Genomic DNA, 23748 nt, shown 5'->3' with positions numbered 1-23748 from the left:
GCCCTTAACCCATGCTTGGGTGAGGTTTCCATCCTTGGTGTTAACTACCTGGACGAAATTGATTGCCTTGACCCATAAAATTGACTTCCTCTTGGATAACTTCCGGCATAGCACATTGACCATTAATACGATCACCACCACACAACTCACAAAGTTGTTGTTGAACTTGAGAAACGTTCTGCAACTCCCTTGGCAATTAGAGTCTCCAATTGTTGAGTTATAATCTTATTATGTGCTAGCAAAGCATCTTGAGATTGTAATTGTAGAACTCCTTTTTGTTGAAGATGAGTTCTTTCACTATGCATCTCATTATCAAATCATAAGCTTCCTCTAGAGTCTTGCACTTGATATTATCTCCAGCTGAGGCATCTAGCATCAATTTAGTTTGTGATCTTAGACCTCCAAGGAATAGAATGACTACTGTAGATTCATCAAAGCCATGTGTGGGCATCTTCCTCAACAAGCCTTTAAATCTGTCTCACGCTTGTCCTAATGTCTCATCCGTGCCCCGCCTGAAAGAAGAAATTTCTTGTATACCTTTATTTACTTTTGATTGTGGGAAGTATTTGTTTATAAACTTTGCAACCACGACTTCCCACTCAGTAAAACTGTTTTATGGAAAAGAGTTCAACCACATCTTAGCATTGCCTCCAAGAGAAAGGAAACAAGCTCAATCTAATAGCTTCATCTGGCACTCCATTGATCTTCACAATATTGCATATTTCATTGAATGTGGTTAGATGCTCATATGGATTTTCATGTGACAATCCATTGAATTGGTTGCTCTTTACCAATTGAATCAATGCAGGCTTCATCTCCATATTTGCAGCATTAACCCTCGGCCTTGCAATGTTATTAAAATGATGAGGGCCAATAACTGTTGCATAATTTGTCAGGGTACGTCTACCATTTTATTCTTCGGCCATATTTTTAGTTTCCTGGTCAGATCTTTTAGGTGAAGGCTGTAAAAGAGTCTCAGGAGAAGGGAAAAGTTCTCTGGACGTCCTGTTTCTCCTTTTTCTTCTACTCACGTCCCAACCTACAAGAAGAGGTTCAAAAACTTTTGTGCTTCTAGTCGAATTCTACCCTGCATACACTAGAGAACAAAACACTAGAGCACCCAATTAGCACAAAAAAATAAAAAAATGAAAAGATAAAAAGATAAAAAGATACACTAGTACAGGCAGGCGAAACGACAACGGTTGTTTTTCGTTATAGGCACCGGTTCTCGAACCGAGGCATACGTAGGCGAGGCAAAAAGTGTACTACTTTTGGCCTCGGCTTGAACCGAGGCATAAAGGGAGGCGATTTGACATCGGTTCATCCACAACCGAGGCAATAAAGTTTTTGGATTTTTTTCTTTTTTTTTTCCGAAGGACTATATGCCTCGGGTTAGGGGAACCGAGGCCGTATGTTCCACTCTACTGCCTCGGTTGTAGTCTGAACCGAGGCAGTAGAGGTCTTTTTTTTTCGTAGTACTTTCGGCCTCTGTTGTGGTCATAACCGAGATCATAAGTTGCTTTTCTACCTCGATTTTGACACTAACCGAGGCATATATCCTTGTTTTTTTTAAATGAGGTCTGTTTCTGCAACATTCCCAACAACAGAAACAGACCTGCATATATATTTACAGCCAGAACAGTCGAGAATAATCCAGAAACGTATATTTTGAATGAAAATTATAATAAAACATAAATACATTTGAATCATAAATCAACTTCTTATAAGCATAAATCAATCAAATTATAATCATAAATCAAGTTTGAAGCATAAATCAAACTGAATGTACAATGTTAAACTAATAATAATGTAGAAAAACATCAAACAACTTAGAAACATAAACTTAGAACTTAGTATATCCTAATATCTAGTATATACTATTATATAAATGAATTACATATTTAGCCAGTGCTTTCCTCACAAGTTGAAGTGACTTCTCTGGAATTGGAGCAGTCCTATTGAATCTCTGCATAAAATACAATGATTTAACTTAGTGTATTTGAAATCTAAACTATAGGGAAAATAAAATTGAAACCTAAATAATACCGTTTCCCATCCACTGGTGTAATGTGCACGAATAATGGTCATCATCCAAAACATGACGTAGTAACCACATTCATATGACCCCGTTTGTATATTACACTACAATATATCATCATAATTATAAAATGTTAAGTAACATCAATTGAATGGAACCAAATGTAACAAAGTATGGACTAAAATACCAAACCTTAAGGGCAACCCATGCAAGCTTTTTAGCTGTAGCAGTAGATCTCCCAGATAACATCATATGTGTTGCAAGGGAACTATTAAAAGCAATTCCTTTAGCATACATTTATATATAAAAAAAGTCGAAACATTGAGATTCTTACCAATCTACTACATGTCTAAGAGGGCTGGGAGGAGACTTCTGCAATGAACAAAACCAGACAGCAATGTTCTCCGGTATGGAGATCACAAGTAGCTGCCAATGACACCTGAAATTGGTAATAACTTATGAATCATATACCAAAATTAATAAATGAATGTGTTGAAGTTAACAAACTTCACTTACCCATGTATATAAGGGAGAAAATATATCTCCTTCCCCATTCCAAAGCAGGTGGTGATGTATGTCTGGATATCATCAAATTTATTTCTTTCATGAGTCATAGAGGGGTCAATGAACCCATATACATCGTTGAACCCCTTCTTGTTACTAACATCAAACATATACCTAAAATGAAGAAATAATATGATATAAGTAAGTTGATAAAATAGAATTGTATAAAAAAGTTTTCATAGACTTACATCATCCACAGCTGAATGAGTGTAATATTAATTTCTTCTCTACCCCACGCAAGCTCCCTAACATCTTGATGATGCAAGCACAATGGGATCCCAGTGTACATTCATCGGCACATCTGAAATGATTTTAGCAAGCTCGTCTAACGCACCAAGAGGGTCATCCTCAGATAAATGAGTCTTCTTCGGTGGAGGACTTCCCTCTTTACCTATCTGCTGTTAAATGCAAAAATGGTTATGTTATAACGTCAATTAGAAGTAAATATTAAAATTGAGAAGTATATAGTACGAGTGTTTACCGGGGGATTAGATACATCACCAACCAAATGTCTAGGCCAGGCGACAAAGGACTTAAATGCTTCTTCCACAGTGAAGAACTCATCTGTAGGCACAGGAAGAACGACATCCACTATGACAACTTCATCTACCGTGACCTTAACCTCATCTTCTGAAAGTTGTACACTATGCACTACAGTGGCTGTCTCATAAACTGTACCACGAGCCACTAGCACAGTCCCAGTATCAGAAAGAATATATAACTGGCATGGACGAGTTTCATCCATGTCGTCCCCTGGGGCATCGGAAGTTGAACAACTTCCTTTACCGCTTCTACCTGTCAAATTAAATGTTAGGTTATGCAAAAAGTAAATTAGTTACCAAAAATAAATAAGTTTACCTGTAGGGGGCACAACATGTTCCGCTACAGGAGATGGCGGAGGACGATTGCCATAATCCTCATAATGTTGCTGGAATTGGTGCGCAACCATTTCAGCAACTTCATCATACAACTCTGCTCGAAGCTTCTTTGTGATCTCCTGCGTCATCTCTTTTCTTATTTCCTCCTTCATCTTTTCGTATGAATATGGACGCGAGGAAGACCCAAAAAACTGTTGTATGCCTATGCTAGTCCCAGTACCACGCACCCGTCCTGGGTGCTCAGGTCGTCCAATAGTTGTTGCAAGAATATCTTGACGACCTTCTTGTGTGAATTGACCTTGGGAGCTCTGCTCAACCAAGGAGTCCTGTCACATAACAAAAGTTCAAAATCATTAGAAAAATCTATGTAATATATATAACAAAATTAATGTAAAAATATAAGGAATGACATCTTACAATTCTTTTAGATATTTCTCTGGCAGACTCGGAAGTGTAGGAGCCCGATGGTCTTATACGGGCTAACTTCCACTTCTCGTGCCGAGATGGTGGTGAAGGAGGAGGAGGAGGGTCACCACCCTCAGAAAGTGGAAGTCTGCTATCTGACTTCTGCTTCATTATTTTTTCTTCAAGCTTCCTATATCCACCACGAGACAGTAGGTGTGGATTTTTATTCTGAGCGCTTATTCCCTGTGCTTTTGACCTTTTTTCCTGTGACAATATGAAACAATTGTCATAGTATAGAATTATGAATGATGAATTGAATGATTTTACTGTACTTACATGCCACGCCTCAGATGAACGAAGCTCTACAAACTGACGCCATGTTGCTTCGTCAATTGCTGAATATTTGGAACATGGATTTTCATTACTTTTTGGTCCAAATATATATCTAGACGTCAATTTTGTCTTAAACCCTCGAAATCTTTCTGCAATTGTAGATAAACACTTATTCCTTAAGCTCTCGACGTTTGGCATATCAAATGTTATCTGCAACAAAGAAAGTAATAACCTTATATCAATACAAATTTATCAATATAATGAATATAGAAGATGGAGCAATATTGCTTAACTTACCAATAGATCTTGCCAGATGAGATTCCGATCAGCCTCAGAAACATGGTCAAAGGATGGAGTAAGTATAGAGATACGATCACGTGCCAATACTCCAAGGTAAGACCTAAATACATCTGCATTTGGGCCAGATGCAACTCCAGTGACCACGTCAATAATGACAGGTGTCCTCTCACCTGCATTTCTTCTAAGTATAAGCTGTCGTAACCTCGTTGCTCCTCTCATCCGTCTAGAAGTGGTGGGGACTTCATCGCCTGACGAATGAGGTGACTCAGCCATATATATGTCACAATAAATAAGATGAAATATAAATAAAGCACTTATAAAATAACATATATTATTTAACAAAAGCCATAAATATTTACACAAACATGAAATTCATACATAATCATATGGATTGGTCATATATATATTCCCTCATTGTGATCTTCTCATATTGCTTGTATATCATCAATTAGAGGGTCGTCATCCAAATTTATTGTCGTTTTAAATGGATGGATGTCAGCGATATGAAGATTACTTATATTCTCTTCTTTATCTTCAATTTGCCTTTTTCCTTGGAGAGTAACATACCAATGGTCAGACGTAGGATCTTTGACATAAAAAACCTGACTTGCTTGATATGCCATGATGAACGATTCGTCTCTATAACCAACCTTTCGAAAATCAACAAGTGTCATACCAGATTCATCTATTTTGACACCACTCTTATTGTCTACCCACTTACATTTGAAGAGTGCAACGAAAAACTTAGTGTAATCAACTTCAAATATCTCTTCAATTCTACCATAGTATCTCATGGATCCAACTATAGGATTTTGATCTTTGGATGTGGAAAACTGTAGCGACTCAGCTTCGAGACTAACACCACTATTTTGTACTGTGCTTTTATCATCCAAAGTCTTTGTACAGAATGTGCAATTATTAATTTTGTAGCCTGTACAACATACAACATCAAACTTCAAGCCATTTGCTAACCACAACAAAGTCTCAGAGGACCGTGATTCTTTCGAAACTTCAGATTTGAACCAGGACAAGAATGTTCTGTTATGCTCCATCAACTGCCATTTCTCTGATTGTTGTGGATAGTTGTCCCTTACAAAGGCTTTGTGTGCTTCCAAAAATGGGATCACTTCATCTGTGTTATTTAATATGTACAGATGTGCTTGCATCAATTCTTCACGACTTTTCGTCACCACATTCACACCTCGGATGCTTTTACTTGTAGAATATCTACTCAACCATGATGTCCGAGGGACTCCTATCGGATTTGCTTTAGTCATATACTCAGAGCAAAACTCAATACTTTCTTCAGCAATATATCTTTCAATCATCGAACCTTTTGGACGATATTGATTTTTGACGTACCCTTTCAAAATCTTCATATAACGCTCAATAGGGTACATCCATTTTAAGTATACTGGTCCACACAACTTTATTTCTCTGACCAAATGAACAAGTAAATGCACCATGATGTCAAAAAAGGATGGAGGGAAAAACATTTCTAGTTGACACAAGATGATGATAATTTCACTTTGAAGTTCATCTAACTTTGTAGGATCGATGACTTTACTACAAATTGTCGAGAAAAATGAGCACAATCGAGTTATGGTCAGCCTAACTTTTTTGGGCAAAATTCCACGAATTGCCACTGGTAACAACTGTTGCATTAAGACGTGGCAATCGTGAGACTTCAGTCCAACAAGCTTTAAGTCCTGCATTGACACTAAGCTCTTGAAATTTGAAGAGTATCCTTGTGGTACCTTGATACTCTTTAAACAAAGACAAAAACTTATCTTCTCTTGTTTGGACATTGTGTAACATGTAGGGGGCAAATAAGTACGTTTACCAATCTCTCTTGGTGCCAACTCTTCTCGGATCTTCATGTCAACCAAATCCAAACGCGGATTCACTCCATCTTTTGTTTTTCCCTGGATGTTTAGTAGTGTACCAATCAAGCTATCACAGACATTTTTCTCAACATGCGTGACATCTATGCAATGTCTAACATCTAACTTTGACCAATATGGAAGATCGAAGAATATTGATTTCTTCTTCCAAGGGGTCGTTACAAAAGACTTCTTCGACGTTTTCCCAAATATATGATGTACTGTATTAACTTTCTCAGCAACTTCAAGTCCAGTAAGTGGACTGGGTGCATTGTCTTTCTCTTGTTCTCCATTGAATGCTTTCTTTAACCTTCGATACGGATGATTAGATTGTAAAAATCGTCGATGACGCATATACACTGTCTTCCTTCCGTGTTTTAATTGTTGAGCTGCAGTGTTTTCTTCACATATAGGACATGCTTTATGACCCTTCACACTGTACCCCGACAAATTACCGTAAGCTGGGAAGTCATTAATGGTGCAAAATAACATGGCATGCATCATGAAAGTTTCTGAAGCAAAGGCATCAAATATTTCAACCCCATCAACCCACAACAACTTCAAGTCTTCAACTAGTGGCCTTAGATAAACATCGATGTCATTTCCAGGCTGCTTTGGACCAGATATCAACATTGACAACATCATGTACTTTCTTTTCATGCACAATCCAGGAGATAAGTTGTAAATTATCTGTATAACGGGCCAACAACTGTGATTGGTACTTAAATTACCAAATTGATTCATTCCATCAGTAGCTAAGCCAAACCTAAGATTTCTACATTCTTCACCAAATTGGGGGAATTCTTGATCAATAATTTTCCATTGCTTTGAATCAGCTGGATGACGAAGCAGCCCATCAGTTGTTCTCTCATCTGCATGCCATCTTAGGTTTTTAGCGTCTTTGGGATTCACGAACAAACGCTTAAGTCTGGCAACTAGTGGAAGGTACCAAACTACTTTCAAAGCAGAACCATTCTTTTCTGTGTGACCACCATCTTCACCGTTGTTTTTTGACTTGTATCGTGATAACCCACACTTTGGACACTTTATCAAAACTTCATTCTCATTCCTATATGATATGCAATCATTCGGACATGCATGTATCCGTTTATATTTCATACCCATCGGACAAAGAATTTTTTTTGCATCATAATTACGATTGGGTAACGTATTTCCATCTGGCAGCATTTCATTCAACAACGACAACAATTCTGTAAAACTCTTATCACTTCATCCATTGCTCGCCTTTAAATTCATGAGCCTTAACACCGCTGACAACCGTGTGAACTTAGTTGAACCCGCATACAAAGGAGTCTCCGCATCAGTGGACATCGTTTCATACACATGTGCTTGGGCAAAAGCTTCTGCACCAACATCGCGGATCATGTCCTCTAAGTTGTCTTCTTTTGCTTGATCTTCCATATCCATTGTGGAATCATAAACATTTTCAGTTGGAGAGACAGTTGGAAAGTCTGTTAATTCGCCATGCCATATCCATGTTGTATAACTTCGTATGAAACCATCACAGATAAGATGTTCCCTAAATCACTTGCGTTCAACTTCCTCCCATTCAAACAGTTCACACAGGGACATCTGAACTTCACTTCATTATCACCACTTGTACTTGCATTACGTTGCGCAAACTCTATAAATTCTTCTACCCCTCTCTCGTACTCAGTGTTGATGCGTGGTAAATTAATCCACCCTCTATCCGTACGCATCTTTACTGAAATTGTTTACACAATTTCAATAATCTTGAATGATCACTTTGATCGTGTTTGTATTCAAGGTGTGACCTCCCATTCAAGAAGATTCACTTTTTTTAGTTTATTAAACATATCAATTTTAAACAACATATCTCATATTTCACGAAATTTTGCCAGCATTTCGCATTGGTCTTCAGGTTACACGAAATGAAAGTGATTATAAATCACAATCAAATATGCACCCGAAGATCAATACAAAACACACTTACAAATTTTCGTGAAATTTAAGAAATGTATATTAAAATTCATATGTTATAATAAACTATGAAAAAGTTATTACTCTTCTTAAACTGTCCAACCGGACAATTCAAGATTCAATACTGTAAATTATTATTACCATCTCCTTTATTTTCATTTGTAAAAAGTATGTTTGTTCAAAAAATCTGGAGATAGTAAATAATTTTTATATTGAATCTCAAACGGGAAACTAAGGCTAATTCACAACATCAATATATATTCAAGCAAACAAATAATTACATACACAACATGTAATATATTCAACCAAACAATATATTCAACCAAGAGTAAATAATGTCATTTCAATTAACTTTAGGGTTTAGATACTTGAGTTTATTTCACTTGTTTACAACATGTTTCTCAAACCTTATTTGAATATTGTTTAAATTAACGTATCTCCCTTCCTTCCATCTAAAACCCAACAAGTCTTTTTTTTAAATTTCTTTCTTGTTATTTATTCTAAACTAAACTTACCAAACCTTAACTCTCTCTTTTTTGTCTACTTTTCATAATTTTTATCTACAGCAAATGCGTTCAATTGGTCTCAAAATCTATCAATCTTGTTATTTTTTTATGTCTTATATTTTGTTAACTACCTTGAGTTACACTCTTTGAATCAATTCCTTGAAAAATAAATAAGTGTTAGGCTTAGAACCAATAAATCATCCCAAATTTCCAGCCTTCAACGTTTGTTGAAACTCAGCTTTTATTTATCTAAACTAAACAATCTACAATTCAATGTGTCAATCACTACACTATACATTTCTAAATTAACTTGGAATAGTGTGTAACACACTACTTATCCTAACAATCCAACTCCCAAACAGCCAATACACTGCCAACAACAAACAGCCAATACATACAACCAATACAAACACTGCCAACAAAATTAAAAAAATCAACTCAACCAATACATACAATTTGATTCTCCTCCAGAAACAACAATTATTATCAGCAAGAAACAACAATTATTATCAGCAAAAACACAATCAACTAACCTCAATATAGACAGGAAGAATGAAACAGCGTTGGAGGCAGTACCGGCGGAGGTAGCAGTGGCGGAGGAAGCACCGGCAGGTCAACGGTGGCGCGTAGGTGAAGGGAGGAGGCGCGGCCAACAACGAGGACGAGCAGCACTGAATGCGCGAGCACTGGCAGCAGCAGTAGCGGAGGTACACCGGCGTGGCAGCAGCAGTAGCGGAGGTACACCGACGAGGCACCAATGGAGTGACGATGAAGGGAGGAGGCGCGCCCAAAAACGACGACGAGTAGTGGCACTACAAGGACGAAAACCGATGAGAAAACTGGTAGCAAAGCGGTGGCGCGACAAGAAAACTGGTAGCCAATGGAGGTTCTGCGGCGAGGAAAGTGAAGAAAAAACAGGTACGAGGAAGAAGAAGAAGGTGTCGCGATTTGAAAATATGAAATTGAGATACTACCTCAGTTACTCCTACAACCGAGGTAATATCATACAACATCGGTTAAAAGCATCAACGGTGTAGAATATGTGGAGAATCGACCTCGGTTCAGTGTTCAACCGAGGCCCTAGGCGTAGCAGCAGTTGAACAGGCGCGTAACAACAGTTGGACAGGCGTAGCAGCAGTTGTGGCAGGTGGTTTTGGCCTCGGTTCGCCACTGAACCGAGGCAATAGGATATGGTTCAGACTTTTCAGGTGACCAGCAAAGGCTTATAGGCTTCGGTTAAAAGCATCAACGGTGTAGAATATGTGGAGAATCGACCTAGGTTTAGTGTTCAACCGAGGCCCTAGGCGTTGCAGCAGTTCAACAGGCGCGTAACAGCAGTTGGACAGGCGTAGCAGACAGGCATAGCAGCAGCAGTTGTGGCAGGTGGTTTGGGCCTCGGTTCGCCTGCAGACCGAGGCAATAGGCTACGCTTTAGGCACCGGTTTCCAACTAACCGAAGCAATAGGCTATCGTTTAGGCTTCGGTTTCTGGGCGAACCGAGGCAGTAGCTTATGGTCAGACTTTGCAGTCTTATCAGACTGAGCAGCAGCAGGCGAATAGGCCTCGGTTTCTGGGCGAACCGAGGCAGTAGCATGTTGTCTGACTCTCCAGTGCTTTCAGACTAAGCAGCAACAAGTTGTATAGGCCTCGGTTTTGTCTGAACCGAGGCAATAGGTATGTTCCAAAACGGGTTGAATAAGCACCGATGTATATAACGTTGTACGCTTCGGTTTTGGTATAACCGAAGCGTATATTGAGCGTCAAAATCTGTATTTTTTACTAGTGATAAAACGATAAAAAGATAAAATGATAAGAAGATAAGAAGATAAGAAGATAAGAAGATAAGAAGATAAGAAGATAAGAAGATAAGAAGATAAGAAGATAAGAAGATAAGAAGATAAGAAGATAAGAAGATAAGAAGATAAGAAGATAAGAAGATAAGAAGATAAGAAGATAAGAAGATAAGAAGATAAGAAGATAAGAAAACTACCAACTGAAGTTATTCGAGAGCATGTTCTATGTGATGGATTCCTAAAGAGCTACACAAAGTGGACATGGCATGGTGAATTAATAGACATGCCAAGTGTAAGTGACTCTCAAGTAGAAGTAGAAGAAGTTGATTTAGAGATGGGTGATCGGTTAGAGGACATGATATGTGATGTCGGACATGATTCCTTCCAACATGCTCATATGTATGACAACTTGTGCAGTGACGCAGAAAAACCTTTATATCCAGAATGCACTAAGTAGACTCGATTGTCAGCTGTGTTAAAATTGTTCAATGTGAAGGCAAGAAATGGGTGGACTGATAAAAGCTTCACAGAGTTGCTTGAGTTGTTGAGTGACATGCTTCCTGAAGGTAACACATTGCCAACACGCAATTATGATGCGAAGAAGATATTGTGTCCCATGGGTATGGAGTATAAAAAAATTCATGCATGCCCAAATGATTGTATTTTGTACAAGAGCGAGTTTGCCAAGTTACATCAATGTCCACAATGTGGGGTATCACGATACAAACAAAAAGAGGGTGAGTTTGAATGTGATAGTAAGGGTCCTCCTGCAAAAGTCTTATGGTATCTTCCTCTTGTTCCACGATTGAAACGCTTGTTCAGTAACTCAAATGATGCAAAACTCATGAGATGGCATGCAGATGGACGTATAAAAGATGGGAATTTGAGGCATTCAGCAGATGCAATGCAGTGGAAGAATTTTGATTCCATGTTCCCTAATTTTTGTAAAGATTCAAGAAACATTAGGTTTGGACTTGCTACAGATGGAATGAATCCATATGGAAACTTGAGCAGTAAACATAGCTCGTGGCCTGTGATGTTAGTGATTTACAATTTACCTCCATGGTTGTGTATGAAACGCAAATATGTGATGTTATCCTTGATGATCTCGGGTCCAAGACAACCAGGAAACGACATTGATGTTTATTTAGCCCCATTAGTTGAAGATTTAAAGATGTTATGGGAGGAAGGTGTTGATATGTTTGATGGGTACACTGGTGATTCATTCAAGTTGCATGCCATGGTATTTTGTACTATCAACGACTTTCCAACTTATGGTAATTTAAGTGGCTATAGCACTAAGGGTCATAAAGCATGCCTTATATGTGAAGAAGGCACATGTCATCTTCAATTACAGCATGGAAGGAAAACAGTATACCTTGGACATCGAAGGTTTCTTAGTACAAACCATCCATATCGTAAATTAAAGAAAGCATTTGATGGGTGTCAAGAAAATGAATTAGCTCTAATGGCTTTAAGTGGATCACAAGTATATGACCGTGTGAAGGACATTGGGGTTGTTCTTGGAAAGACACAAAAAAAAGGCACTTCAAGCAACATATGGAAGAAAAGGTCAATTTTCTTTGATCTCCCATATTGGAGGGTGCTTGATGTCAGACATTGTTTAGATGTTATGCATGTAGAGAAAAATGTTTGTGATAGTATTATCGGAACGCTCCTCAATATTCAAGGGAAAATGAAAGATGGACTCAATGCTCGGTTGGACCTGGTTGAAATAGGTATAAGAGAAAAATTAGCTCCAATATCACATGGTAAGCGAACATACTTGCCTCCAGCATGTCACACATTGTGTAAACAAGAAAAAAGAAGTTTTTGTGAATTTTTACAAGGTGTGAAAGTTCCACTGGGTTACTCTTCTAATTTTAAACGAGTTGTATCCATAAAAGATCATAAATTACTTGGGTTAAAATCTCATGATTGTCATGTATTGATGCAACAACTACTACCAGTAGCTATTCGGGGCATATTGCCTAAGAATGTTAGATACACATTTGATGGGGAAGTGCATACCTAGAGAGAATATACTAAATGACATTTAAGAGAATGGGAAAGAAATTAAAAGTGGAAGAGATTAAGGAAAAGGAAACTTAGGACTTGAAGATGCGCCACTTGAACAAGCTTCCAAGATAAGCATCAAGAGGCTCTATGAACCACTACATCTAAAGTCTCATCATCATGGAATTCAATTATATCTTGGATGTTGCTATTAAGTCCACTAATAAATCTAACTATTTTTGCATGATCATTTTCTTTAACGTTAGTATGATGTAGGAGCACTTCGAGCTCACGAGCATACTCCTCCACACTTCGTCTACCTTGAGTAAGCCGTTGGAGCTTAATCAAGAGGTCCCTATGGTAGTATGGAGGTACGAAACGTTGGTACAAAATGTCCCTGCAATGTTCCCATGTACTCGCGGGTGAGGCCATGGTTAAGTATCTCCTATTTAGCCATTGTTTGGCGTATCCCTCTAAAGCTAAACAAGCTAACTTTACACGCAAAGGTCCATTTACACTATACAAATCAAAAATTTGGTCAATTTTAGCTATCCAATCTAGAAAAATGGACGGTTCGGCTTCCCCTTTGAAAGTAGGCAAGTTCAACTTTGGTAGTGTAAGGCCTTGGTCCATAGCTTTATCTTCTGGATGCTTCTTTGGCGAAGGAAGGTATACATTTACGGTTCTAGCTTCTTGCTTCTTCTTGTAGAAACCATGATCATGACCATGAGGTTGCTCCCTTTTTGCTTTCGCGTCCTTGTCCAGCCGTTTACTAATGGAGTCAAGTTGATGTTGCATTTGTTGAAAGGCCTTTATCCAGTCAAGTTTGCTAGAGGCACTTTCTTGATGGCTACTTCTAGTGGAAGAAGAATTGCTTGAACCTGCAGACATGGTGTTTCTAATGCAAACAGCAACAACACTTTCAAAACAAAACAAGTTAGAAACAATATTAAAACCACAACAAAAGTCGCGCAAACAGTAGCCAAGGTTCACTCCAATAGCACCAAAAATTTAGGCTCAAGACTCACAGTTTTAGTGAAACAAAGCAAGATCACTCTACTCACATGCACTCTTCTTTCAAAATAGTAATGTCTCACAAGTCCATTTTGAGAGCACCAACTCAAGTCCAAAGCAAATGGAAAGATGTACAATCCACCCTCAATGCAAAGAAGCCAAATCAAGACAGCACATGGTAGAAGCCAAAGAATGAATGAAAACTACAAGACAAATGATGGAAATGGAACCTAAAAATCAAGAAACTTGGCACACAATAAGGAGGCAGCAATCTAATGATTTTATGAAGACAAAAAAGCAAGAAAAATGGAGGCAAAACAGTGGCACAAATGAACAAGACAGCAAAGAAAAATTGACACAACTAAGAAACAAGTCACACCAAAATTCTATGCATACATGAAGAGTAAGATCTAGCAATGGATGGAATTAATTTGGCAAACTTCAAACCTATATATTCTGTAATTTTATGACAAAAGAGGCTGCAGAATTAGCTATCAAACACACCAAAACAGTGGGCAAACTTCTCAGCCAGACTAGCACAAAACAACAACCAAATTTGGTGTTGGTTTGATTTTTATTTTAATCATACAGAATTGATATCACTAGTCTCGGCCAAGGAGGATTTAATTGAGTATGTGTATTTGAATAAAGCTAAAATTGGATGTAAGTAATGCCTCTACTAATACAGAACATACAAGCAAAGTCTACACACTTAAATCCTAGGTTGATCAAACTCAATTCAGCATACAAGAACCAAGATGCAACAAGACTCTTAAGAAGTGCAATTTCAAGAATTATTTGCTAGAAAACTCCTAAGCAGGAAACACATGACTCAAAATCAAAGCTAAACAAGCAAGAAAAGACACATACAATCCAGCCAAGACAAGAAATTAAAGCTGGAACAGCAAGCAAAAAGGAATAAGGACACCTACTTGTTGAAGACTTCCAATAGCATTGTTGCTGTTTGAAGAAACGTCAGCATGGATAAGGCTCTGGACAGCCACGGGACTCACCTCCAAACTGTGATATGAAGTGTTGAATCCTTGCTTAAGAGTATTGGTAGGCCTTAGCACCGTCCACAGATCAAATTCAGCCATCACAAGTACCAAACAGTAAGCAAACAATGCAAACAGATTAGAAGTCACACAACAGTAAGCACTGGACTGACATAGTGGAGAAAACAATTTACTGGGAACATCACAGAACGAATTTGAACAAAGTAAAAATTGTACATGAAACTAGACATCCAGACGAAACTTTGAAAAAACATTTCATGGAAAACGGACTAGAAATGAAGCTAAACTAAATCATACAAGTTGACTGTATTTTCACGCAGAGGCTGGGCGAGACAGAAAAAGGCTCAGCGAAAATGAACATATCTAAGCTATTCTACTCTAGCATGCAATTCCTAAGAGATCAAAAACCTAAGGCTCATGATACCACATGATGGGGAAGTGCATACCTAGAGAGAATATACTAAATGACATTTAAGAGAATGGGAAAGAAATTAAAAGTGGAAGAGATTAAGGAAAAGGAAACTTAGGACTTGAAGATGCGCCACTTGAACAAGCTTCCAAGATAAGCATCAAGAGGAGGACCGCCACTTGCTTGAACAAGATAAGGTCTACCCAAATTTGGGACTTTAGAGACAGAATTCTATCTCAAAGAGGATTGCAAAAGTGCAAATCAACTCAAATTCATTGAATCAAGGTAAGGTGTACAAAAAGGAGACCCCTAAGCCTTCTTATATAACCTTTGGAGTGAACTAAGATGCAAGATCTAGGAGATGTGGGACTTTTGAGGGTGTAGTCCGTCCAGCAGCTGCTGCAGGTCTTCTAGGGACTTTTGAGTCCCACATTGCTCAATTCTCTCCACTTCAAAGGGTTTATAAGGCAACTAGTTCTCCTATAGTTCAAAATATGAAAACTAGCTACGCTACTAACTCCTACACGCCTAGAATGCTCACTTTCTCTTCTCTTCTTTTTAAGATCAAGCCATGGATAGTCCCACATTGCTTGCTCTTAAAGAGAAAGAAGAGTTTATAAGCAATTATTCACAAGAACTAAGAGAACGAAATCAAAAGGCAAATACACGCCCAAAGGAAACCTATTCTACTCTTTTTTATGCTTGTTGTCACTTTGAAAACTCTTCATTGTTGCCCCATTTATGATCACATCAACATTAACAAGATTGTGCTTCTTTTTCAATGCAATATGTAGTAAAGTTATTGACATTGAGAAGTTGGATCAACTAGAAAATGAGGTTGTGGTCATATTGTGTCAGTTGGAGATGTACTTTCCTCCATCATTCTTTGATATTATGGTCCACTTAATTATTCATCTAGTAAGAGAAGTTAGAATTTGTGGTCCAGTATTCTTACGATGGATGTACCCTATTGAGCGATACATGAAGATATTAAAAGGTTATGTAAAGAACCAATATCGTCCTGAAGCATCAATCATTGAAAGATATATTGCTGAGGAAGCTATCGAGTTCTGTACAGACTACTTATCAGATGTTGAAGCTATACGGGTACCTAGGTCTCGTTACCATGGAAGAGGTGTCGGTAAGGGTACTAGAAGTGCAAAAGTTGTCACCCTGAATAGAGCTGAAATTCTACGAGCACATATGTATATATTGAATAACACTAAAGAAGTCATCCCCTACTTAAGTGCTCATAAAGATATAGTTAAGAGAAATAATCCACGAATGCCTCAAAAGTGGGTCATTAATGAACACAACAGAACCTTTTTAAAGTGGTTCAAACAACAAGTTCAAGCTGACCGTACAACTTCTGATACATTAAATTGGCTATCAAGTGAGCCAAACTTTGATGTCATATGTTGGTGTGGGTATGATATAAATAACTACACATTTCATACACAAAAAGAAGATGAAAAAAGCACCACTCAAAATAGTGGAGTAATGGTTGTGGTCGAGTCAATGCATTTCTCGAGTTCAAAGGACAAAAATCCTGTGATGGCATCCATGTGCTACTTTGGTGTAATTAAAGATATTTGGGTGATAGATTACACAAGTTTCAGAGTACCTATTTTTAAATGTAAGTGGGTTGATGGTAATACTGGCGTGAGGACCGATGATCTAGGTTTTACATTGGTTGACCTAGAAAAGGAAGGTTATACTGAAGAGCCATTTATCATGGCGTCTCAGGCAAAACAAGTGTTTTATGTCACTGATCCCGAAGACAATAGATGGTCAGTGGTGCTCCAAGGTAGACCAATGCATTATGCTGATGACAATAATGAAGTCGTTCTTGATATTAGTGAAACTCCATCTTTCTCATCAAATATGCCAACCTTGAATGTCGATAATGAAGTAGACGACGTCCATGCCATACGTGATGATCATCACGAAGGGTTGTGGGAGAACATTGCAACTTGACAATGTATAAACTGAAATTTTAGATGTATTATATATTTTGCTTTGTTATTATATCTATTAATTATTATTAACACTTAATGATTTATGTAGGGAAATGTCTAGTGATGCACCATCTGATGACCTCCCACCTTCACAAGGTACGGATGACATTCATACGCCTACCCGAAAAAAAGGTAGGTCTGGGACAAGGTTGAGAGAGTTGGTAGCCACCCGCAACGCTGTTCATAGGCTTCCCATTCGTTTTGATAAGCAGACATGTAAACCCTTGGGAGAAAATAGCACGAAATTCATTAGTTATGTGGCCTTGCTCAGTAGAAGTAAGACATCCATTCTTTGTGATGATTGGGATCATGTTCCAGAGAATGTGAAGAACCAGATATGGCAGAGCATCCTGGTATGAAATCTTAACTTTGATATAATGTATCATTAACATATATAACTCATATTTAACATGTCATTCATTCTTATTGCACAGGTCACATATGACGTCCCAAACACTAATCTATTGAGGACGAAATGGATTTCATATGTCGGGGAAAGATGGAAGAATTTCAAGACTATGCTTACAAGTCATTATATTTATGGTTCCAAAACTGATAAAAGCCCTTGTGAAAAGTATCAATTTCTTGATGAGGAAACATGTCAAGCCTTTAAGTTGAAGCGATTAGATCTTGTCTTTCAGGTAAATTCATTTTATATCATAGTTTAACTATTTATGTTAACATATTGCTAACATAATTAATTATCTATACACTAGGCTAAGAGGAGAGTTGCACAAGAGATTGTAAAAAAAAATGTCCACCCTCATATATTGTCTCGTGGGGGTTATGAGAAATTGGAGCAGAAGTTGATGAAAGAGGCATCTGCCTCTAATCCTATTGGGGCCTCCGATACGAGTACCATAACTCGTCTTCCACGCCATGTTACATGGAAGAGAGCTCGTCAAAGACCATCTGGGGAGTACACATATGAGGAAACTGCGAGCATAGCTAGGCGCATTGTAAGTTCATATAATAACAACATATGATCTCCCATATGTGATTAACTTAACTTTAAATATTTGGTTGTAGGATGAGTTGGTCAAGCAGAGCACACAAGGTACATTCACTCCCCAGGGCCGTGAGGACATATTGGCAGTTGCCATTGGTCGTCCAGAGCATTCTGGACGTGTTCGAGGTGTTGGTAAATTTATTGGCATCCGTCAATTCTTCGGTCCTCCAACAAGTCATCATAGTAAAGCCCATGTCAGTGAGGAGGTCCTCAAGGGTATAAGAGAAGAAATTAGACAGGAGATGAGGGAGGAGATCAGTGAGATGAAGAAAGAGTACGGTGATATGAGAGCACAATTGAAGAAGGAGTACTCTGATATGCGGGCACAATTGTTAGCAGATGTGCGAGCAGAATTAGCCTCCTCAAGCCAACCTAGGAATCTTCCTCAACCTTCTCATCTTTGTATAAGCACAAAGGAGAGTTGTGATGTTTCTCCTCAAAATGCTTCTCCCACTATTGATGCAGACTACGAGTTGTTTAGTGATGATGCCCTACAGTGCTTGGTGGCCTTAGGTAACTTATCTAATTATATTGTCTAGATGTACTTGTTTGTTGAATCATATTCTTTGATATATTTTACGAATATTATTTGGATAACTTAGGTAAAATGTATACATTGGGGTCAACCATACACCATGAAACCATTACAGCTGATATGATGAGAGTGGTGGTTGTAGACGTACGAAATGCTACAGCTCGAGTCCCTGTGCCCACTGAGGATGTTCAGACAATGGGACAGGCCCTTGGAAATTTTATCCTTTGGCCCCTTAGATTATCAAGAGCAATTGTAAAGAAGGTAATTGTTTTAATTATGCACTTTGTTGTTTTTATTAGTAATATTAATATTTTGTAAGTTTTTAAATATGTATACCAGGTTGAAGCACAAGGGCAGGAAGATATGAATGAATCACTGCAACAACAGTTGCAACCGCCACAACACATAATTCTAGAACAACTTGGTGTGTTGGCAGTGAAGATCTCCCTTTCTCCTATAGAGTTACAAATGCCTCCTGAAGTCACAAACAGAACATCTTCACTCTCTTTCTTCATATGTCAAAGGGATATTTTTGAAATTCTCTCTGGCACTGATATGTTATGTATATCAGTACTACAACTTTGGTTGTTGTAAGTAAATTTTTACATTTATGAAGTTTAAATATATTCAATATTTTATTCTAACATTATTCATTTTCAATGTTTAAGGTATTTACATCGGTTGACCATTAAAAAGAAGAATGATCACATTTATGGTTTTATTGACCCTGTTGCCATTCAAGGAGTTGGGAATAAAGGTGAAGAGGTCCAAAACTACCTCTTAGAGGCTTTTGTAAACGGAAAAAAGCAAGTGTACTTAGCACCTTATTTGCAACAATAAGTATATAATTTTTATTAATAAAATTTTATTTATGTAAATGTTATTTAACACTATTATTGTTTGAATCTACAGGGGTCACTGGCAATTGTTACTAATTCTTCCTCAACAGTTTCTTGTAGTTCTCTTATGCTCATTGCACAAAAAACCTCACACTTTGGCAATTAAAAATACACTAATATTGTAAGTTTTTAATAATTTATTTGTAGTGTAGACATATCTGATTTTACTAAGTTCCTTAGGACTCATTTTAATGTACATTTAAGTTTATAGAGTGGTTGAGGCATATTCAAGGTTGCAGGGAACACATATCATCTCTATAAAGAAGTTGCAGTTCATTGCACCAACTGTAAGTAGTTAATCTTTCAAACTATAAATACAATTATAAATTTTATGATACTTTATAAATTTAACTTGTAGTGCTCACGTCAACCGGGAAGCTTTGAGTGCGGATATTATGCTATGAGGCACATGCAGAAAATTATATTCGCAAATGTCGTTGACTCATGAAAATTGGTAACGTGAACATTTTATAACTAAGATCTTAAGTCATTAATATTATAACTTTACTCAAACTATTCATTGTGAAGATATTTGATGACACGTCTCCAATGGAACAACATGTCATAAAGGATGTTCGGGAGCAATGGGCTGCATTTCTTTTAACCATTTGTAAATAATTGGATGTTTCAATATTACATTTTGAGTTTAGGAACTATTTTATGTGTAATATGTTAAGTAACTATGTTAGGTAAATATAGTTAGGAAGTTTGTTAGGGAGATATTACATTTTGATGTGTTGATGAAAACAATATTGATTATTTTACTTGTTATTGATTATTTAAAATGTATTTTGGGATTGAATCTTATGCAGGTCTGAATATGGATAGTAGTACATACAAATAAAATATTTTTAAAAAAAACGTCACTTTTTACACCTATTATAGCACCAGTAGGTATGAAAAGAAAATTTTTTCTCAGGACTTTTTATACCTGCTCCCACAGTATTAGGTGTAAATATAAGACTTTTATACCCATTATGAATAACACAGGTATAAAAAGTAAAACTTTCTACACCGATTCAAAAATAGGTATCAAAAATCGTAAACTTTCTATATCCCTTGTTTCTATACCTACTAAAAGATACGTATAAAAAACCTTTTTAAAGAGGTATAAAAAACCATTTTTGTACTAGTGTGTTCTTTTTCTTTCAAGCTCTATTCTCATCCAAATTCTAATTTCCAATTTTCTTTTCTGAATTTCTTTCTCTATGCTTATTCATATCAAAAATTGATGACACCCCTAGGTAGGATTAAATATCATTTTAGACTGATTGGATTTTGAATTAGAGTAAGTTAAATTTCTAACTTTTTTAAGTAGTCTAGTTTTCCTTTTTCGCATGTGGTCTTTTTCGGTACACTCTAGGTAGATCTTTATCTCTTAGAGATCATAAAATCATGATTTGATTGTTGATCAAACTCTTCTTTATGTAGAATAGAACTATTTTAGGCTTCAAAGCTGTGTAAGTGAATAGTAGTGTTACAAATCTATCTCAAGGTAAAGGAAGTTAAATTTTTCTTTACAAATTTTTTTTTTAAACATTGGATGTAGTAAATATTGGTATAAAATGTGGTTGATAAGAAACATGAAATTTGTGGATGTGAGCAGTTAAAGTAAAAGGAATAGGACATTACTTGGCACATTATTTCAATATGGATTTCTTGGTTAGAACCTATAATTTAAACTTTGTTTGATGTGGAGATATGGTTGAATTTACAAGTCTTTGGGATTGTAAGAATAGAGTTGTGAAAATGCATTTGATAATGTAGTATGGAATGTTGCATAATGCCGACATTTTTTATTGTAGTATATGTAATTGTTATAAATTGTAGATTAGGAAGTAGAAATTAATTTCCTTTTTCAAATTGAATGTTTTACTATTGAAGTATATGATATTCATATGATTAATTTTGAGAAATTTTCTATGAAAAATGAAAATCTAATGAACAATGTTTAAAGTTATGAATATTTTCTTTTATATGGAAGAAGGGTTGATGATATGTCAAAATGGTAATAGTTTAAACGAAACTATGTATTTGAATGCAATACTGATTTGGAATGCAAATGTTTGGAATTAATGTAATAATGGCCTATAATTGTGAACTAAAAATGATTTTTTTGATATGGTGAATTTTAGAGAGAAAGGTGGTAGTCTGGATTTTGAGAAGGAAGATTAAGTGTTATGCTACTTGAAATTGTTGGTAATGATTACTTGATAGATTATTTAAACTTTAGATTAAAACATAAGCTTGAATGGATATGGTTGTCAAATTGAAATAGAAACACTTATATGAGAATGAAAATGTGATCTTTTTATATGCATTAGTAGTATTATAGAAGTCAACTAAAATATGAAGCATTATGTTATGTTGGAAAAATTGGGATTCTTGTTTTGTTAATGGTCAAATTGACCTAGAATTTTGATAGTGGATCTTAGACATTGTAATTCTGTAGTTTGACTATTAGGATTTTTTATTGAAGTTCTTTAGTTATAGTAGTTTTTCACATATGATTCCAATAGTTCAGGTAGTTCACAACTTTGACCTTTGTTTCTTGTTTGGTGTGTAACTTTTTCAATAGTTACCCAATTGGGTGGATTGCTTTTCCATTGCATTTTTTCTTCAATTATCTTTAATTTGAATAAAAGAAAATAATTTTTGGAGTTTTGTGGAAGTTGTGATTTTTTTAAAAAAAATCCCAAATGGTTGTACATGTGTTGTTAAGTTACTATTAATTATACTTAGGAAAGTTGTATGTGATAAAAAGGTGGGGATTTGTTCTTCCTAAGAAGAATATACTTTGTATGGTTTGGAATGAGTGTTTTATAGATTATTTAGGTAATCTATGGATAAAAATGAAAGTATTGTCTTCTTAAATTCAAGCAACTTAAATTGGAAAATTGTAAAATCTTTGGAATGACAAATTTGTTTTTGAGTGAAATCATGATATGATACATTCTTATCTCTTTTATGCCATTATAATGATATGTATACCTAATAATGTTGCAATTGTGGTAACAACTAGTCATCTTAGCTATTTCCATGGGGAAATGTTAATTTTGTGTGTGTCAAGGTGTATTGAAGGGGACTTTGAGGAAGAAGGGATGAGGGCTAAACATGGCGTACTGTATGATGAAAAAAGATCATACTTAGGGAGTTAGTGGGGTTAACCCTATCATGGCTTGGTTTGGGGACATTGATCCTGTGTGTTGAAACATTAATGGAGGAATTGTAAGAAAGCATGACACTAGTCTTTTTGAAATAGTGTCTAGATGTATTTCTTTGTTTTGCACAAGTTTAGGTAGAGTGCACTTGGGACTTTGGATAGAGTCATGTGGGCTAATGTTGGATAGTTATATTTTATGAATGTTAATTGTTGTATGCTTTTGGGTTAATTTTTATTGAGAATGTTCATTGAATTAAATAACCTAAGAGTTTGTTTAAGCCTTGAGGACTATAATGGAATGATTGAATTGGAATAAGAATATAGTGAAACTGGTTTTTATAGGGATTGTACGTTGTACACGTATTATAGTGGTAGTAAAGTAAAACTAAGAAAGACTAAGCTAAGAACTAATTTTATTTAAGAAATATGATTTGATAATTTTTATAATAAGTTATCATGTTTTTATATTAAGTTCTTCTTTTAAATGCATTATCTTACTCTTATATCATGTTTTTTTCAGCCTCTTAAACGTCCGTTGGAGGGGCCCCGACGTGTATAATATTATAGATGTCTGCCCCCTCCCCCACAACGGACGTTTAAGTGGCTGACAGGGTAGTTGAAGAGTTAATTGCTTCGGTCTCTTAAACGTCCGTTCACTACAAAAAAGAAGGGCATTACCGAAGGCCAGAAGCCCTCAGAAACAGCCTGAAACCGTCGGTAAAAGGTAATTACAGACGGCTTATCGACGGCCAAAGAGCCCTCGGTAAATCCCTTGTCGCTAACATTTACCGAGGGCTTCCGCCCTTCGGTAATTACCGAGGGCCAAAAGCCTTCGGTAATTACCGAAGGGCGTTCTGAACCTTGTCCCGTCATGCACCACTGGACTTTGCATTTGGAAACATAAACCTGCACATGTCTTTTCCAACTTAATCACTGAACCACCATTATTATAATAAAAGAATTATACTAATATCAATCCTAAAATTTTTACTGTAATAGAAAAACAA

At 36.6% G+C, this 23748-nt stretch overlaps 1 protein-coding gene and 1 long non-coding RNA gene across 2 annotated transcripts; one reads left to right on the top strand and one right to left on the bottom strand.

Annotated features, from left to right (window-relative positions):
• Positions 1–1914: 1914 nt before the first annotated feature.
• Positions 1915–2478, bottom strand: LOC128193447 (uncharacterized). Its single transcript, XR_008244670.1, has 3 exons — positions 2373–2478; positions 2231–2306; positions 1915–2142 (listed from the first exon to the last, which is right to left on the bottom strand). It is a non-coding gene; the product is annotated as an uncharacterized LOC128193447 (long non-coding RNA).
• An 8467-nt stretch (positions 2479–10945) lies between these two features.
• Positions 10946–12697, top strand: LOC108344266 (uncharacterized). Its single transcript, XM_052867843.1, has 2 exons — positions 10946–11029; positions 11159–12697. Exons 1-2 carry the CDS (start codon positions 10946–10948, stop codon positions 12695–12697), a joined length of 1623 nt encoding a protein of 540 aa, XP_052723803.1.
• Positions 12698–23748: the final 11051 nt, after the last annotated feature.

The sequence above is a fragment of the Vigna angularis genome, chromosome 8 (assembly GCF_016808095.1).
Source record: "Vigna angularis cultivar LongXiaoDou No.4 chromosome 8, ASM1680809v1, whole genome shotgun sequence".
Taxonomy (NCBI): domain Eukaryota; kingdom Viridiplantae; phylum Streptophyta; class Magnoliopsida; order Fabales; family Fabaceae; genus Vigna; species Vigna angularis.
The sequence above is the reverse complement of the archived record's forward strand: the minus strand, read 5'-3'. Positions and strand labels throughout refer to the sequence as shown.

Excerpts from the sequence above, each read along its gene's own strand:
- LOC108344266 (XM_052867843.1), top strand. The coding sequence starts at position 10,946 with ATGCCAAGTGTAAGTGACTCTCAAGTAGAAGTAGAAGAAGTTGATTTA. Across the intron at positions 11,030-11,158 it reads TAGAGGACATGATATGTGAT|GCAAGAAATGGGTGGACTGA; the intron begins GTCGGACATGAT and ends TTCAATGTGAAG.